General features: G+C 36.0%; 1 protein-coding gene across 4 annotated transcripts in view; it reads left to right on the plus strand.

The window, feature by feature from the left end:
• The window catches only part of elapor2a (endosome-lysosome associated apoptosis and autophagy regulator family member 2a), a 34,858-nt gene that overhangs the window by 10,847 nt on the left and 4,332 nt on the right, over positions 1–19,679 (plus strand). The window contains exons 14-23 of one of the 4 annotated variants that reach the window (XR_009266896.1): positions 6–269; positions 853–1,026; positions 1,101–1,284; positions 2,607–2,703; positions 2,847–2,948; positions 6,072–6,198; positions 8,327–8,505; positions 8,594–8,765; positions 11,779–14,806; positions 19,057–19,189. Coding sequence is in view for 2 of the 4 variants with exons in the window: in XM_058750674.1 (XP_058606657.1) it covers positions 6–269; positions 853–1,026; positions 1,101–1,284; positions 2,607–2,703; positions 2,847–2,948; positions 6,072–6,198; positions 8,327–8,505; positions 8,594–8,765; positions 11,779–11,847 (1,368 nt within the window). In the remaining 2 variants the exon portion in view is untranslated. The other 3 variants (XR_009266898.1, XM_058750675.1, XM_058750674.1) reach the window with 3 other exon arrangements.

Below are 19,679 nucleotides of genomic sequence, written 5' to 3' on the forward strand. Positions count from 1 at the left end.
GTCAGGTGCGTCAGTATGTAAATGACATGGTGAAGATTTACTCTGTGACTGTCACTAATGCCATGGATGGGGTGGCATCAGCGTGTCGGGCGTGTGCCCTGCAGTCTCAGCAGGCCGGCTCCTCCTGTGTGCCCTGTCCAGCTGGACACTACATCGATAAAGAGACCAACCAGTGCCAAGAGTGCCCTCCTAACACCGTCCTATCTGGGCATCACATCTATGGCAAAGAAGCGTGCCAGCCGTGTGGGCCAGGCAGCAAAAGCAACAAGGTAGTTCAACTGTTTCTCTGTTTTTAGGTGGCAGAGTCGCACGTATAAATTAGTTTTAATTTATTTATAATTATTTATTTGTTTATTAATTTTATTTTTACTAAATATAAAAATAATTAATCTGTAATAAATATAAAGAATAAAAAAAACATTATAAATCATTTATTATTATTATTGATATAATTTTCTCTCCCTATATACATATTTGTGTATTGAAACATGGCCTTTTCTATGGGGTAATATTGGTTATACTTTTAACTTTAAATATAATACATAATGTAATGTAATAAAAAAAAAAAAAAAGTAAGTTTGGCTAATGACATTTATCACTATTCACTATAAATATTCAGAAACTACTGAAAAAATGGTGAAGGGTCATTTTGTATGAAAAATGCTGTTAATTTAAGTCATTATGTAAATTGGTAAAATTCATAATTTTGAATTGAACAAACAAACAAACAGATACACACGTCTTTATTACATTGGCTTAGTGGTTGAGAAAATAGGCATTACTTAAGTGCTTCAGGAATAATAATAACTTCTTAAGTGTGCAACCTTTCTCTCTTGAATGTTTCAATTATAGGAGCACAGTGTGTGTTTCAGCAATTGTTTGTTCACACACACTGACCAGAATCGGACACTTCGGTATGACTTCAGTCCTCTGAACTCCGCTGGGTCCATCATGAACGGGCCCAGCTTCACTGCGAAAGGCACAAAGTATTACCACCTCTTCAATATCAGCCTGTGTGGAGCTGAGGTATGACACCAACACCTGAAATAAGCGGAAATGACATCATAACGTTATTTATTCCTTCATCTGTCTTTTGTCAGGGTCACAAGGCTGCGGTCTGCAGAGATAATGTCACAAACCTGCCCAATGAGGATGATGAAGGTGGTCAGCTGGGCAGTTCAGTGGAGGCTTTTCTCTGTCGATCAACGATTATCCCATCTGATGGGCGGGGCTTAAGAACAGCTCTTTCCTCTCAGTCCATTAGCCTGGCCGACACTTTTCAGGGTGAGAACATTTCATAATTTCAAAACAAAAAATGTATTCTGACTTCTTGATAGTGTAGCATTTGTGACGTGCATGTCCATATTTCGTTCATTTGAATTACTTACTAATAAGGCTGCTAAAATTAATATTGTAAGTTATGACATAAATTAAATGTTTAACAGACTTTCCATTATCTGTAAATAATGGAGAAAAGCGTCCTTAATGGCTTATTTAATTATAAGTCAAATCCCAATGGGACTTCTAACTGAAGTAAAGTCATTTGCAGTTTAATCATCAAAGCTCGATAAGTATGAAATATGACCTATGAACAAAAACATTTTCAGTGCTGCTGTTGTTAATGAGAAGTCCACTTGGGGACTGTGGCAACTATAAAACATCTTCATGCAGTGTTTTATTCTTCACTATCTGAATGCATTATATATGAGTAGATTTTGGAATGACAATAATGCAAAATATTTTTTTTATGTGTACAAGAAACAGAATAACAATGTTTTCCACACACATTCCACGTAGGTAATCCTGTAACACCCCAACATTCCTGCCTGAAAACAGTATATTATGTAATATTTTAATGTTTAAAAAAAAAAAAATATATATATATATATATATATATATATATATATATATATATATATATATATATATATATATATATATATATATATATATATATATATATTATATATTTGATGAAATTTGATGAAGTGTGTATATAAATTTGTATTATTCTTTAAATATTCCATATGCATTTTATGTTTATGTCTGTATATTATTTTATAACATTGTTTTATTATTATTAAAATATCATATAATTTTTTCAGAAATATAATAATTAAAACAAGTGCATCATTGCATGTTTCCAACTTTTAAATTAAGCATTGTCGGGACCTACATGTAACACAATATTCACATACAAATCTTGGATGTTGTTATATGTTCTTTGTACAAGTCAAAGGTGAACCCATGTTTTCATAAAAAGATCATAATATTCAGACATTTAGAATATTTACTGGTCAGAGCCCTTAATATTAGACAAGCTCCAGCCAATAAAAATGTGCTGTAGTTTTCTGTTGCTTTAATTTTACACAGTGCCTGTCATCTGTGTTCTCAGGTATAAAACTCAGCATATATAAAATGGGCTTCTTGTTTAGTGATAAATACGATTAATTACTTGAATCTACGGGTGGTCCTGTTTACTAAGGACTTCCTGCTGTGCTGCCTGTCACCCCCATGTGTCCTCTAAGACAGGTTGTTTGTGTGTGTGTGTGTGTGTGTGTGTGTGTGTGTGTGTGTGTGTGTGTGTGTGTGTGTTTCTGCCACAGGAGCCACAATGGAGAAATCTCTTAACGGAATAACCACCAGACCAGAACTATTTCCATCTGCATCCGAGAGAATCCCAGATGTCCACTTCTTCTATCGGTACGTCATCAAACCTAAAGTGCCTCTTAAAGTTCCTCTCATAAATGTTTATCTGGGGTTTTAGTTGTAGGGTTTTTTTAATAAAGTGTGATGTTTGTTCTTTTCCCTCTATCATCCATTACGTGTTTAATGGCGTCTTAAAGATCTTCACAGGTCACAACCTCATGTCCGAGAGGCAGGAATGCAGTGGTTTCACTGCGCTGTAACCCGGAGAAAACAACGAGGGGAGACATATCTGTGCCCAGGTACACACACACACACACACACACACACACTCAAACATAAACAAGCACACCGCTGTTAATGCAGTCTAAATTTGGCACAGGGCATCTCCCATCATGCCGTATCAAATCACCTCACTGCAGGGCCACTGAGTTGATGTATTTGTCTTGTTTTATTTTTATTAAATTTATTTGGGTTATTACCAAAGGTGTAATCACTTATTTTGTTACATTTATATAATGGATTATTGATATTAATGTAATTATTGGTCATATTTTATATATATTAATAGGTTGTTTGCAATCACGTGCGAAATGCAGCTGGAGGGCATGAAGTGATTTTTCTCCATAGGAATCAGTAACAGAAACTCAAAATGCCTTTGTTTTGCGTTGTTTATGGATGCTCAAATAGGTCAAACGGAGAAAACACAAGGAGCATCCATAAACAACGCAAAACACAGGCATCTTGAGTTTCTGCTACTGATTCCTATGGAGAAAAATCACTTCCTGCCCTCCAGCTGCATTTCGCGCCACAGCAATGACGTCATGTGCAAACAACCTATTATTGGTTTATGTGTGAGTGTACATGCATGCATACACAGGTGCATCTAAAAAAACCTCAGAATATCTTGAAAAAGTTCATTATTTTTTGTACCATATTTCAAAAAGTTAAACTTTCAAATATTCTAGATTCATTACATGTAAAGTAAAACATTTTAAAAGTTTTCTTTGTTTTCATTTTGATGATTTTAGAGTTTACAGGTCATGAAAGTCAAAAATCCAGTATCTCAAAATATTAGAATATTTACATTTGAGTTTCATTAAATGACCATCCCTACAAGGCACAAGCAACAGGGATGACCGCAAGCTTGAGAAAACTATCAAGCAAAGCCGATTGAAACACTTGTGAGAGCTTCACAAGGAGTGAACTGAAGCTGGAGTCAGTGCATCAAGAGTCACCACATTCAGACGTCTTCAGGAAAAGTGCTTCCAAGCCACTTCTGAACCAGAGACAACATCAGAAGCATCTTACCTGGGCTAAGGAGAAAAAGAACTGGATTGTTTCGTAGTGCAGTGGTCCAAAGTCCTCTTTTCAGATAAAAGTAAATTTTGCATTTCATTTGGAAATCAAGGTCTGGAGTCTGGAGGAAAACTCAAGAGGCACAGAATCCAAGCTGCTTGAAGTCCAGTGTGAAGTTTTCGAAGTCAGTGATGATTTGGGGTGTCGTGACGTCTGCTGGTGTTGGTCCATTCTGTTTTATCAAATCCAAAGTCAATGCAGCCGTCTACCAGGAGATTTTGGAGCACTTTATGCTTCCATCTGCTGACAAGCTTTATGGAGATGCTGATTTCCTTTTCCAGCAGGACTTTAGCACCAGCCCACAGTGCTAAAACCACTTCCAAGTGGTTTGCTGACCATGATATTACTGTGCTTGATTGGCCAACCAACATGCCTGACCTGAACCCCATATGGAATCTATGGGATATTTTTAAGAGAAAGATGAGAAACAGTCGATCCAACAATACAGACGAGCTGAAGGCTCAATAGTGCCTTAGCAGTGCCACAGGCTGATCGCTTCCATGTCACACCTCACTGATTCTATAATTTGTGCTAAAGGAGCCCCGACCAAGTATTGAGAGCATAAATGAACATACTTTAAAGAACTCGAACTTTTCTGTTTTGCATATCCTTTTCTTTTGATTGATCTTAGGAAATATTCTAATATTTTGAGATACTGGATTTTTGACTTTCATGAGCTGTAAGCTCTAATCTTCAAAATAAAAACAAACAAAAAAAGCTTCTGAAATGTTTTACTTTACATGCAGTGAATCTAGAATATATGAACATTTCACTTTTTAAAATAAGTTACAAAAAAGAATGAACTTTTTCATGATAATCAAATTTTTTGAGATTTATATAGTGATTTATATATTACATTGGGTCTTATAATATTATAAAATTAATAGCAATTGTAGTAATATATTAATAATGTTATCATTGTAAGTGTGTATATATTTTAAAATTTTATGGCTTGTTAATATTACATTTACATTTATGCATTTAGCAGACGCTTTTATTCAAAGCGACTTACATTGCATTCAAGTTACAGTTTCTACATTTTATCAGCTCTTGCTTTCCTTGGGAATCGAACCCATGATCTTGACGTTGCTAGCGCCATGCTCTACTATTTGAGCTACAGGAAATTTTGTTGGAATATTGTTGTAATTACCGTATTGTCCCGAATATAAGACGACCCTGATTATAAGACGACCCCCCTTTTTCCAGATGTACCTTTTGGAAAAAGGCTTTTTGTAAACCAAATATTGTTTTTTTTCTCTCTCTCTGTAAAACATTTTTTCTTAAATTATTTTCAAATTGCAAATTTTTCCTATTTTAATTTTTGTTTTGAAAATATGGTAAATACTGGTAAAATGTACCAACAATGACATTGAAAATATACACTTTTTGATATACCATTGAAATAACAGGTAGCCCATTTGAATTATATAACATCTAGGCATTTATAACATCTCAATTTTCAATTTTATTAACAGTAGAAGTGAAATCTTATTGTAGTCTTCAAATCTGGGTACTGTCTTATGTTTTAAAACCACTTACAGAGGAAGTTTGTTCCCATCAGGCTAACATGACAGTCACGACATATGACTTATTTCATGGCACACTCGTTTTATGCGTTTTTGGCGCCACCTATTGTTGTGGGTGTATTACTGACATGTCAAAGTCTAGACCCCGAATATAAGATGACCGCGTTTTTTTAGAAAAAAACATCATCTTGTATTCGGGTCAATACGGTACTGTGTAATTGCATGTATGATATATAACAACTATTACATTTATATCTATTATAAAATGAGTTTCTCCTAAACTTTTTTTTTTTTTAAATAGTGTTTAAGATCACTCCAAGATGGTTTCATTCAGGGTTGCCAGGTCTCAAACAAAACCAGCACAATTGCTAATTAAAACTAACCCCACTGTTTTTTTTTGTTTTTCCTTCCATGAGGGGTCTCCTCTGTCAAAACTGCATTACAAGGAGATTGCTAGAACCTGTGGACAAAAAACAAAAACTAAATAGTGTAAAAGTAGCTCAATTCCAGTTTAATTTGACTTCCTCTGTCCTGTGTCAGTGGGTGTCCTGCAGGGACCTGTGACGGCTGCACATTCCACTTCCTGTGGGAGAGCTCTAGTGCATGCCCGCGCTGCACTGCTGTCGACTACCACGCCATTGAAGGAGCTTGTAAGGCAGGAGTGCAGGTACTCTTTCACTAGTTCTATTGATGAGTTACTATATACAGTGAGTGTATATATATATATATATACACACACATAAAAATAAATATATATATCACATTTATTTAATTATCGACTGAGAAATGAGTTCTAACTGATTGTATACCGATTGTATACCAAGTGCAGTTAAAATTGGCTTTTACAGACTATTATCTGATTTAAAGTAAGTAATAAAATCAGTCTACTTAAGAAAATCATCTGTCATGACTTGTGCATATTCTACTGAATTTATCATCCGAAGTTTATCTAGAGGAAGTTTGTTTTCTTCAGAACTCCATGTGGTGACACATGCAGAATATTCCTCACATTAAGCTGCCAAAACAAAAATGATGAACAAAATCACAGTGGGTGTTCACGTGTTTGTGACAGGTGCAGTTTGAAAGATGATGATGACTAGCTTAAATATGATGCTCGAGTGACACAAATAACTTTTCCATATTGTCACAAGCTGAAAAGGGAAAAACTAAGTACATTACTGTTTTAAAGTCTGGTGTCAGTAAGTGTTTTTTTTTTTTTTTTTTTAAATACATTAATACTTTTATTTATTTCAGCAAGGATGCATTAAATCAAAAGTGACAGTAAAGACATTTACAATGTTACAAAAGACTTCCATTTCAAATAAATGTTGTTCTCTACAAGCTGCACAACTGTTTTTAGCATTGATAATAAAAGTAATGTTCCTTGAGCAGCAAATCAGCATATTAGAATGATTTTGGAAGGATCGTGTGACACTGCTTTGCAGCACAAGAATAAATTACATTTTAAAATATATATGTATTTGTGTCGTTTTATTTTTATTACATTTATTTAGTTTATTACCAAAGGTGTGTTATTTATTTTGTAGCATTTATCAGATTTTTAAAAAAAACTTTACTGACCCTTGATGCAAGGAGAGATCCAGGCAGACAAAGTCTTTCAGTAAAATAACAAATTTTTTGAAAACAAAAAATCATAAATCATTAGTGATAACAATTACGGATGATAATATTAAAATTAAAGGAAAAAAATTAAGTATATTCTGCTCTAAGATAATTATCTAAAATCTAAGTATAATAACTTTTTTTTAAAAGTATAATTTAATTGTTTTATTGAAAATCCAATTAGACCTAAATATACTAGAGACTTATATCCTCTTATAACATCATGAGAAGTTTGTCCAATCGATAAACGTCGGATGCAACCATCTACGAATATTTTCCATCAGTTAAATTAGCTTGAAGTCCAGGCTGGGTCGTGTTAACATGACAATGAAATGCAATAGATAAAATTTATCTAAATGGTTTTACACCTTTAGATAAAGCAGATCTTAGCAATCTTTAAATATCACTTTGCAAATACCAGTTCTTGGAAAATAACAGAACACTTAGTACCCAGAAAAACCGAGAAAACAAATTTAGCAAAACATCCTTGCATATAAAATTGTTTTTTGGCTGAGAATAAGTTTCCATCGTCCGATAAACAGTTTTTAATCATAACAAGATGTACCTTTTTATATGTGAAATCTAAAAGAAAATACTATGTCAATGGAATATGGGTATAAATGGAATGGATAACAATAAAAGAAAATAAATGTGTAATACTCGAGTATATGCCAGTAACATGAAACAGTGATATGAATATAATGTGGAGGAATCATGCACTGTAAAAAGTGATAAGTTGACTTAACTTAAAAAAATTGCCTTAAAATTAAGTAAATAATATTTATTTTTTAAGTTAAGCGAACTTGACAATTCACTTAACTTTATTTTTTAATTATCATTTACTTAAAAATTTTAAGGCAACGGGTTTCCTCAATTTTTTTAAGTTAAGTCAACTTATCACTTTTTACAGTGTACACACAGAAAAATAAGGGTCTAAAATTGTACCTTTTTGGGTACAACAGCTTGTCCCTGGAGCAGTACCCTTAAAAGGACATATCTGTACCTTTTTTACCCCTAATAGGTAGGTACTAATATGTACCTTTACAACATTGGAAATTTGCATTCACCAACCCCAAACTTTTGAACATAGTGTAGCTAAATAATGACATCTTCTCATAGACAAAAAAAGCACCCACAATTAACAATGCAATGATGCAAATTTTCATTCTAAGGACACCGTGTTTATGTGGACTGAACCTCGGCTGTGCAATGGAGGACTGACTCTCCCGCTGAAGAGAACGTCTCCATGTGAGGCGATTGATTTCTGGCTGAAGGTGGGCGCTGGGCTTGGAGCGTTGTGTGCTATTCTGCTCGTCTCCCTGACCTGCTACTTCTGGAAGAAGAACAAAAAGTATGATTCTTGTTTTTGGAGATATACAACCATCTCTCTTTGTTTATGCTAATAAGCTTCGTGCTTCTCTATCTTTGTGCTCTGATAGGCTGGAGTATAAGTATTCCAAACTCATGATGTCAGCCAATAAAGAGTGCGAGTTACCAGCGGTGGACAGCTGTGCCATTATGGAAGGAGAAGGAGAGGAGAACGAGGAGGAAGAAGTGGTTTATGCCAACAAGACTTCTCTTCTGGCTAAACTAAAGGCTATTGCTACCAAGGTTAGCTAAACAACAGCAGGTTTAAATGCTTTCCTTTAAAGTAACATTGCCATACCAAAAACAGTTAGCAAATATGCTAACAATCTCTCCCAACTTTCTCCTGTCACTCTTTGCTATTAAAGAGGCATAAAACCCAGAAAAACAAGTATACTCAGTTTTTAAGAAAATAAGCCGATTGAGGAAATTAGACATCGACACCACTGAACTTCATCGCTATGCTACTTTTTGTTCAATTTTGAGTTTGTGCTGCACCAAACAGAACCGCAAGAATAATTACTCTTCATTTACATTACATTTGCACATTTAGCCAATGCTTTTATCCAAAGTGCTTTAAGTAAGATGAACAAAAGCAATTAGTCAAGGAGCCAAGGAGAGTTGTATATAAAATATATTTATTTGACAACTAGATGCTACAGAAGAGGAGAAATGAAGAGGAGAAAATTTTTTCTTTTACTTTTATTCAATAAGGATGATCAAAAGTAACAGTAAAGACAATTATAGTGTTACAAAATGTTTCTGTTTTATATAAAGACTTTGGAATTGTCTAATTATCAAAAATAGTCGGTTTCCTTAACTATTAAGTAGGAGAAACTGTTTTCACCACTGATAATAAAAAGAATAATTTAGCACCAAATCAGCATATTAGAATGATTTCTGAAGGATCATGTGACCTTAAAGAAGGAATAAATTATATTTTGAAATGTATTAAATAGAAAACTGTATTTCACAATATAATTTTTTTTTTTTACTGTATTTTTGAGCATAAATCTTCTTTAAAAACAAACAAAAAAATATCTTAAATTATTACAATTTTTGACCAGTAGAGTATTATTTAGTGACCTCTAATGGACATTGACGGAAGTGTTTTTGAAAATATGCTTCAAGTTCTTAATGATTTTCCCTTCCACACCCTGCAGTTTCTTCACAGCATTTCTGTTGAAATGACCTCAATTCAACCCTCCCTGTACTCTTTTCCCTCGCCTTGCTTTTTCTTTGTCTTTCCCTCCTTCACCCCGCGCTAGCAGCCACTGCAGTCGGAAAGTTAGCTGCGAGTCTGCGTGAGGGTGGGTGTATATATGCCTTTATGTTTAACTCAGGGCAGCTGACGGAGCCGCTGAGGGACTTCTAGAAACATCTGTAAGATTAAAGACTGTTGAGCTGCATTGGCATATGCGGCGTGTTACACTGTGTTCACTTCCATTGTCACTTATAGTCTCAAGCGTTCAGTCCTGAAAAATGCCGTACGACCTCCCTTGGGAACGTGCTCCGATTTCATGCAGTATATGGAGTCAGTTTTGGTCCTGTAATTATTGAGGAAGTTAATTAAGAGAATAATCTGTCCAAATCGAGCGGAATTAATCAATCATGTTCCTGGTGACTGCTTTCCCTTAGATAAACCCTGCTGAACAGGGAAAAAATGTATTAGCTGGTCTCCCAGGTTTTTGCTGGGTTTTGGGCACTTTTCTGCAAGGAAACCAGCTAAAAACACCTGCTTGGACTGGTTTTTAACCCTCAGAGACACAGCGTAGAACAATTGCAACATTTGTTAAAAACAAAAAAAAAACAACTATCAAATAATTCCTAAATAAAAATAGCTGACGCTTTATCACAACGACACGTTTTGGTGGACAAAAATCAAATATTAACAGAATTCTGAAACAAATTGATCTATTCACACAGAAATATATCTTCGTGTGTGTAGTGATAGGAAAAGTCTTGTATGTGAAAGTACATACATTTGAGACCATTTTTAAAGTGTAGCAAAAATTGAGGCATTTTCTGTTGTTCTCTCAGTGGATTGTATGAAAAAAAAAAAACTATACAAAAATATAGTGAATTTTTTTTTTCAGCTGTTTTCTGAAAGGTATACAAATAAATAAAATACAAATTTAAATGAATACATTTTATTTAAAACCGCTGTCATATGAATATTCATAACTGTATTCTTACTGGTTGAAATATTTAATTTTTCAAGTACATTTTTGTGCTGAGTGTGTTGTAAATTCAAAAGTTTTCAAATTATACAGATGCAATTTTTGCCAAAACGAAGTAGTTTTTGTAACTAATGGCATCTTAAAGACAACAGATGAAAAAATTAAAATAAAATAAAAATCATGAATATCAATGTTTGGGTCTTTGAGGGTTAATAATTGATGTTTTTTAGTGATTATTTGTTTTTGTTTTTTGTTTGTTTTGTTTTTTTTTAATTGAAAAGTCAACATATTTTGTAGTGAAATCGTTTCCAGAGGTGGAGAAAGTTAATACGATGTGGTTAAAAAATACAAGACAAAAATATTTTGATTTGGAAAAATGTACACGTGAATCAATCACAATAAGACCAGGAATGTGTATTCATCGTAAATCGGGTCTATTTTAATATTACCTTGACTCGCACCACACAAGATAGCACTACTTGTGAGGAATTTGCTAAGCTATGGCACAAAATATTGAGCTAATAAGCTTTTAAGAAATAAATGACACACAAATATTGGGTAAAATAATAAAACTTTCAGTATTGAATGAAAAATGTACATTTTTAGTCAGCATTTCTCTCAGCTCAAGGGATCTGCCATCTTGAATGGATTTTCCACTGCGCTTGCCAAAAAGAGTTTTTAAAATGCAGGATATTATTGTTGGCTACCTTTTAGAACAGGCTTTGCGTAGGGAGCGTGCCGGTGATGCATTAAAATGCTGTCCATGTAGGAAACTAGGTTTCGTAACCAAACTTATTTGTGAATAACAGCGTTCCAGAAATCTGTGCCATACAGAGGCAGTTGCAGGTCATTTGTCTTTCTGTTTAACAGACCTAGCTGTTTGATTTGCACGCTGGTTGTCCTGGTAACGCGCGATGTCCGCGGACAGTCCTTGGCCTTCGGAGGGCAGGCTTTTCAAAAGGAGGCGACCTTGACAAAGAGGCCGATTCCGCACTCTGTTTGTGTACGTTTGTCGCGCCCGCGTTCAGTGATTTGTTCCCATTTCGCCTGCGTTTTCAAAACCGTGTTCCTGTTTCTAGGGCAACAAGAAGAGCGGTGAAGCCGTCCAACTGCAATTCTCCAATACAGAGAAGTCTGTGTGGGGATAGAAGAGGACTGAAGAGGGATATGGAAAAGAAAGGGATGAATGGAAGTTCGATATCACATGCAGTGGCCTTAAGAAAATAAGGGCACAATTGCCCGAGGAAGGAATATGGGTTAAACAAGCCTGCGATGCCTCAGGAAGCCAGATGGACGTGCTTTCACGAATATTCCTGTTGAGATTTGTCACTATGCAGTTGTGTGTGTGTGTTTTCCTAATGTAAATGCGTGAAAATTCCCTCCCTCTCCAGTGCCCGGGTTTCTCCAGAAGCTTTTTAGAGCTAGCGACAGGCGCGACTTTACACGAGTCCTAGCTTGTCAGAGCGAATGTAGCCAAGGGTCACACAAATACACTCCGACGTTAAGCTTTACTGACAGACGCTTCCAATCCCAGCTAAACAGCACTGGAAAGCCATGTAAAGTGTGTTGTGTTCAAGTGCAGCCAAAATAGACTGTTTTTTTTGGTCGTTTTTTATTTAGTTAAGTAACCTGTTTGACTGTGACGGTGACATTCCAAATGAAATATGACATGAATAAAGTCTATGAATAAAGAGATTACAGCAAAGCAGGAGTCATCTCTGTACAGCTATTTTTATGATTTTTCGACATACCTCTGTGTTAATCTGGCTTACAGTATCAAGACAAACACAGGAGATTTCAGGAGAAAAGGATTCCTTCAGAACTGTGACTGCAGACTGAGGTGATGAAACATTTGCAGTCTAATTAAGGAACTTAATGAACTGCCGGTGGGGTTTTTATTCATGAAATTTTAAGACCCATCGACATGAAATCTGAGGAAATGATCCGCCGAGACCCATATTGATTCTGGATTGAGGTGTAAACCTATAGTTTACTGTGCCGCTGGGATTTCGTTGTTTTGTGTGGTCCACTGCTACTCTGAAGTGTTAGATATACTGTAGGCAGTATTATTCACATGAGTAATTCTGTGATTTTTTTTTTTTTTTTTCTCAATTTGTGTGTGTGTGTGTGTGTGTGTGTGTGTTTACAGTGAAATGAACCTGTAACTGTGTCCAACTGATGTCAGTTCTTGATATAATTTGTTTTTGATATCGTGTGTAATAAATGGTTGTTTGCACTCTCAAATGCGTCAATTTTAAGAACTTAAAAAACCAACAAATATGAAGAATTTCTGTAAAAATTTTGATGACGTCATCTGACATTTTGTTGAAATTTTTTTATAACCCTTAAGTGAGATACTTGTGTGTGTGTGTGTTTTTTTTTTTTTTTTATGTGCTATTATAATATTTATACATATTTGAAATGATCTTATTACATTTTCAGTCGTCCTTTTAATTTTTAGTAGTTCGGACAGGGTTTTATTTTTTATTTATTTATTTTAAATATTTCTATTTAGCTTTATTTATTTTTTAGTACTTCAGCTTAAACTAATTTCATTAAGTTGTCAAGGCAACATTTCTATTTTTTTTCTAATTCAAGTTTTCATCTAATATTTATATTTTATTTTATTCATATTTTATTTACTTTATTTCAATTAACAAAATATTGAAATCTAATGTGATGTCATGGCTGATTACATAATTTGCAGTACTTCATGGTACAAGTCGTCCATTCCCTCATGAGAGATGTCAAGATTTGTATGGTTATTTATTTATTTATGCTATTTTTTAAATGTATCTGTTCCTCCAATTGAATATTGTGAATCTGGTTTCCTTTGTATTATTGGAAGTTTTGGAAATTAATGAAAAAGTAGCTGAAATTGTGGGTATAGCAAATGGGATGACAACAGTAACAAAACACCATAAAAGTGGCCAACAGCTTTTTTTCCCCTTTGTATCTTTTAATATTGTAAGTTTGATTGCTTTTGGATTTTTATCAGTTATTTTAAAAATGAATGAAAAATACAGCTAGAAGCAGGTCAGAAATAAAACAATCATGAAAGTGGTCCATATGTTTTATTTCATTGTCTTCTAAAAGGCATGGTGATTGAATTGACATTTACTGTAAGTCCTTATTTACTGATTCATCTTTTCTAAAAATCAAATTTGGTGGTGTCAGATGCATCACATTTTATGTCCAACTTACATTTTTCAATCTTTTCCTAACATTAAGCTCATAATTTTGTGTATGGACTACCTTTATGCTATTTGTTTTTGTTTTGTTGTGAAACATGCTCAGTAAATACGACAAGCTGGGTGAAGATTCTTTTTGTAACAGCACAAGTTTAGATCAACGTGACGGTGAGTAGATGATCACAGAGTTGTCATTTTTGGGTGAACTATCGCTTTAATGCTGCAGCCGTGTAGCAAAAGCCTTGTACGTTTAGCTGTCCTCATTAGTTCTCTCACTCGTTCTGAATGTCACAGGCTAGCTCACTATCTTTCATTCTGACTCTCACTCATTCCTGTGCCTCCTCGTCTCTCGGGGCTTCAGAAATATTGTGGTTGTAGGTGGAGGAGGTCGTGTCTAACCTGGAAAAGTGTAGCAGTTCTGATATCTCCCATAAAAGCCTCGACTCGGTGCCACAGCCATTAGAATTCTACCGAGGACGGAAGAAGTGTGATGTGCACAATTCACCAAAAAACTCCCTCACTATCTCTATCCCTCAGCCATCACTTAAACTCTCTCATTCATGCTGTTCTCTCTCGCTTTCTCTCACCTGTCCTCTCTCTCTCTCCTCAGACGAACTCGTGTGGCTGATAAAAGGAAGAGTTTTCAAAGGCTTCAGCACTTCAGCACTTCCGATGTATTATTCTGGCCAGAAAATCCCTGGCAAAAATTGCATTCCATTTTCCCCGCTCATAATCTCTGCTGCTTCGTCCTTTTTAGAAAGCCAGAAGCCAGCTGATTGGATGTCAGCAGAATAATTTAGTGGAAGAGAGAACACCAGGGCAAGGTTTTTTTTTTATTTTTAATTTCAGTGAGGAAATGCTAACCTGACATTGTGAGACATCCATCACAGTCCCAATGACAGAAAGTGTTGAGAAGGTACGTCAATGTGTGTTTGTGTATGATAAAGACTTACTGTTGTCCCACAACCTCAACATGAGGAATAAAACAGACAATTCATCATTTAGTTTGTTTATTATGATGTCATAATGTCCTTTTTTATTGCACACTGCACCATGGGTACTGTTCTATTGCTTTGTGTTCAAACCGAAAAGTTCAGTGCCTTCCAGAAGTACACATTCCACACATTTGCAACTCCTTTACAGATCTGAAGGAGGTCTATTTAAGCCTTACATACAAATTCGAAATCACCCCAAGTTGTTCTAGGTACATCCAACGAACATGCCGTTTCAGAAAAACAGACAGAGAAAGAGTGTCCAGTCACACATTCAGTATTTGGGATTGACAACTGTACTGTATTTACTAACAGATGTGACACTAAATTGTCCTGTACATACAACAGAAAACTAAATTAATCCTATTTAAACTTGCAGGCCGCACAGAATCAGTTTCATTGATTTTCACAATATTGGAACCTACCTAAGTTATATTTATTAAGTATTTTGGGTAAATTGATAATTTCAGCTGTTTAACAGATTTTTCTTTACAGAAAAATGTGGGGAAAAGTTTGCAAATTCTGTTCAGGCCTGGTCTTGAGTCGTGCCTGTAACCATAAGAGATGGATAACCACAGTAACATCAAGATTTAGTTGGATTAATCTAAACCATTTTTGGCAACTCCCTCTGCCTTTACTGTATAAAATCTTGTTTTTCTAATTACCTTGTCTGCCCAGACACTTAGAAATAGTTTACCCAAAAATGAAAATTTGCTGAAAATCTACTCGCCCTCAGGCCGTTCAAGATTTAGATGAGTTTGTTTCTTCATCAGATCAGATGTAGCATTACATCACTTGCTTACCAATGGATCCTCTGCAGTGAATGGGTGCTGTCTTAAAAAGCAAAAGACTGTGTTTGTAAGAAAAAAAAAATCCATCATCATGTCTATAATTCAAAATAATGCCTTTTCCAGTAAAAAAACAAACAAAAAAAGTCCGTCCCCTAAGCAGCGGTCTAAAGTTAAAAACACCACAATGATTGACTTGTTTCTTATAAACGTGCAACTTTTCAATTCACAAGATGTTAATTGACAAACTGGAGTGGTGTGGATTATTGTGATGTTTTTATCAGCTGTTTGGAGTCTCATTCTGACGGCACCCATTCACTGCAGAGGATCCATTGGGGAGCGAGTGATGGAATGCTACATTTCTCCAAATCTGTTCCTGTGAAGAAGCATCTTGTATGGCCTGAGAAATTGTTTTAAAATCAATCTTTTTTGGGTGAACTGTTCCTTTAACAGGATTTATATCTTGCTCTCTGTCTACTTAATACACACTCCACTATTTACCGCCTGTAGTTCTGCTCACACATCAACCGAACTCGATGTTGAATTCAGATGTGACACCTGTAAGTGTGAAGTAGTCACTTTGGTTATAGGATATGGACAGTTATCACTTTCTTTCAGAACCAAACTGTTTATGAACCTAACCGTATTTAGTACGCTAAATAGGGCTGACATCCATATTCTGCCGTGGTGTGAAGATTTATGTCAAACATGAACAGATCTCTGAAGTTTGCCTTAAACTTTCCCACGCAGTGACGCGTTTAGACACAGCCGGCTGCTTTTGCAGTAAGACCCACGATCCCCACTCTGAAATGAAATTGCTGCAGTGGGTGAGGGAGGCTCGCTCTCCATTTGTGTTTCTGCGCAGACTGCAGTCTCGCCTCCCTCCTAAACCGTTTCTAAACCACTCAGACGAATCCGCCACATTTGACTTTTTCTTCTCTCAAAAACATTCTTAAAGAGGCTAAGGCTGGAACGAGGACCCCTAGCAACTTAATGTGCAGAAAGAGGATGTGTGCAGATTTTGGGAGGGTGTTGTACTGTAAGCCTCACCACAAAAGCATTGAGTTGCTGAGTATGGGGCAGTGAAATACATTACATAAACCATGCTGTTTATCTCTCTACACTCGCCGACTTATTGACTTTCTTTGTTTCAAATGTGGACTGTATCTGCTGTCCTCATATGTTTTTGCAGTTCTTTCATTGGTAATTTATATAAAGAGCAAAATTTAGATTTATTGATCTTGCCTATGTAAAAGTGACCGCCACAGTACTGGTTTTCAAGGTGTTGCTATGCAGTTGTGAAGATGTTCAGGGTGGTTTTTAGAATGTTACTGTTCTGTTGCTAAGATGTTGTGGGTGGTTTCCAGGGTGTTGCTATGCAGTTGCTAAGATGTTCTGGGTGATTTTTGGAATGTTACTGTGCTGCTGCTAGTATGTGGGTGGTTTCCAGGGTGTTGCTGTGCAGTTGTGAAGATGTTCTCTGTGGTTTTTAGAATGTTACTGTGCTGTTGCTAAGATGCTGTGGGTGGTTTCCAGGGTGTTGCTTTGTAGTTGCAAAGATGTTCTGGATGGTTTTTAGAATGTTACTTTGCTGTTGTCAGGATGTGGTTGGTTTACAGGGTGTTGCAACCAGGGTGTTGCTATGCAGTTGCAAAGATGTTCTGGGTGGTTTTTGGAATGGTACTGTGTGGTTGTTAGGATGTGGTTGGTTTGTAGGGTGTTGCTATGCAGTTGCAAAGATGTTCTGGGTGGTTTTTGGAATGTTACTGTGCTGTTTCTGAGATGTGGTTGGTTTCCAAGGCATTGCTATGCAACTGCAAAGACGTTCTGAGTGGTTTTTAGAATGTTACTGTGCAGTTGCTAGGATGTGGTTGGTTTCCAGGGTGTTGCTATGCTGTTGTGGAATTATTCTGGGTGTTTTTTTAGAATGTTACTATGCAGGTGCTAAAGTGTTGTGGGTGGTTTCCAGGGCATTTTATGCAGTTGCATTTTTTGTGTGTGTGGTTTTTTTACCATGTTACTGTGCAGTTATTAGGGTGTTTTGGATGGTTGCCAGGGCGTAGCTATGCAGTTCCTAAGGTGTTCCTAAGTATTGGTTAGCATGTTTTTAAGGTGTTCTGGGCAGTTTCCAGGGTGTTGCTATGCAGTTGTTTAGATGTTTTAAGTAGTTTTTAGCAAGTTACTGTGCAGGTGCTGCAGATGTTCAGTGTTTTTAAAATGTTGCTATGCAGGGTGTTCTGAGTTTTGAGTTAGGCTACCTAATGACATTTACTTAGGGTTAGGGGTTTGTCATTGTCAAATCTGTCATTGATTGGTTATGTTTTTCTATCATCCGATTTTCTTGTTCCTGCTGTGTTCACATCCTGGTACTGTTAACTGACACACAAATGATTTCCTTTGCTGCCATGCTGTTGAATTATGAATGTTGAGAGCTTTAGCATTTCTAGGTTACTGTTACATGTTTGTTTACTATGTCTCTTCATGACGAGCCAAGAATGGATGATCCTACAATGACATGATACAGTTTGACACTTGCATTAGGTAGCGTGATATTGTACAGAATCCCTTGGGGCCGTGTGATGGCCGCAAGCTAAAAACAAGCAAACTTTTAGCATTTTAGCTCCCCTCAATCTTCAGCTTGTCAAAGAACCCGAGCGTCCCACTCTCTTCCAAACAAACCAACAGAAAAACATAGAAATGTATAAAACCTCTGAAATGTAAAAAAAGACATCTGTAAAAAATGGCCTGGTCCCCTCCCGCCCAAAGGCTCTGAGGAACCTCTCGTATTAAAACTATAGGACAAATGATAAGGCACAACAAGCCGATATTGAACAACAGAATACATTTTACATTCACTGCATCACAAAGCATTTCACACATCAGAAACGCAACCGATTATCACCAGTTTTCCACTGAAATGGTGCCAGTGTCAGTGTTGGGGTAGACAGAAATATTAAGCAGCACAACTGTTTTTAACATTGAAGATAAGAAATGTTCCTTAAGCAGCAAATCGGCATATTAGAATGATTTCTGAAGGATCATGTGACACTGAATACTGGAGTAATGTTGCTGAAAATTCAACTTAAAATCTATTAATATAGAAAACAATTATTTTAAATTGTAATGATGTTTCACAATGTTACTGTATTTATGATTAAATGCAGCCTTGGTGAGAAAAAGATTATATAATATAAATATTTGCAATTTCAGTTTTTCTCATTACTTCCGATTTCCAATTACTTGTATTTTTCCAAGAACTTACTATTTCAAATTATCTATCTTTTAACTTGGGTTTTTCCAATTACTTACAATTCCAGTTTATGTTTTAAAAAGTGTATTTGGAGAGTGCCCTCTGACAATACTGTTTCTTGCTTTGTCACAAACAGGTTTAAGGAGCAGGTGTGGACGTGTTTTTTTATTTTATTCTGGCGAATCACCTTTTATCCAGTCGACAAGTGTGGGACGGCACCATGATGGTGGAAAAGAGGTATACGTCAACTTTGTAAAGTACCACACATGCTCATCTTCCAGACTTTCCGTGTCTGAAGGCTTCTCGTCACAGGCAATGTAAACATATATAAAGTCTCTTAGCACTGCATATCTGTGCTGCAACATAAACATGCATCACAGCCAATCCAAACGCAACGCTTATGAGATGCAGTTAATGTAATATGCTTTCAGATGTCATGACAGTGTACTAAAATGGTATTGTAACCTCTGGCATCAAGCCACTGCCTGTGATGAGACGACGTGAAGTTTGAGGTGCGAGCGCTTACTCGATGGTTTTCCTGCTCTGGACCTCATGACCAGCGTAGACTCTAATACTGTCGACTTGTGCTGTTAAAACCATCGGTTAAGATTCTGTACAAAATGTACAACATAGAAATACATACAGTTTAGGTTATTACAATGAGGCCTACAAAAGAAAACGACCACAAATTCCAGTGTCCAGTATTGCAGGCGGAGCCGTTTCTGTCAGTCTCTACTGTGGCCCAATCAAGAACTGGTT

This window comes from Onychostoma macrolepis, chromosome 18, assembly GCF_012432095.1.
Source record: "Onychostoma macrolepis isolate SWU-2019 chromosome 18, ASM1243209v1, whole genome shotgun sequence".
Taxonomy (NCBI): Eukaryota; Metazoa; Chordata; class Actinopteri; order Cypriniformes; family Cyprinidae; genus Onychostoma; species Onychostoma macrolepis.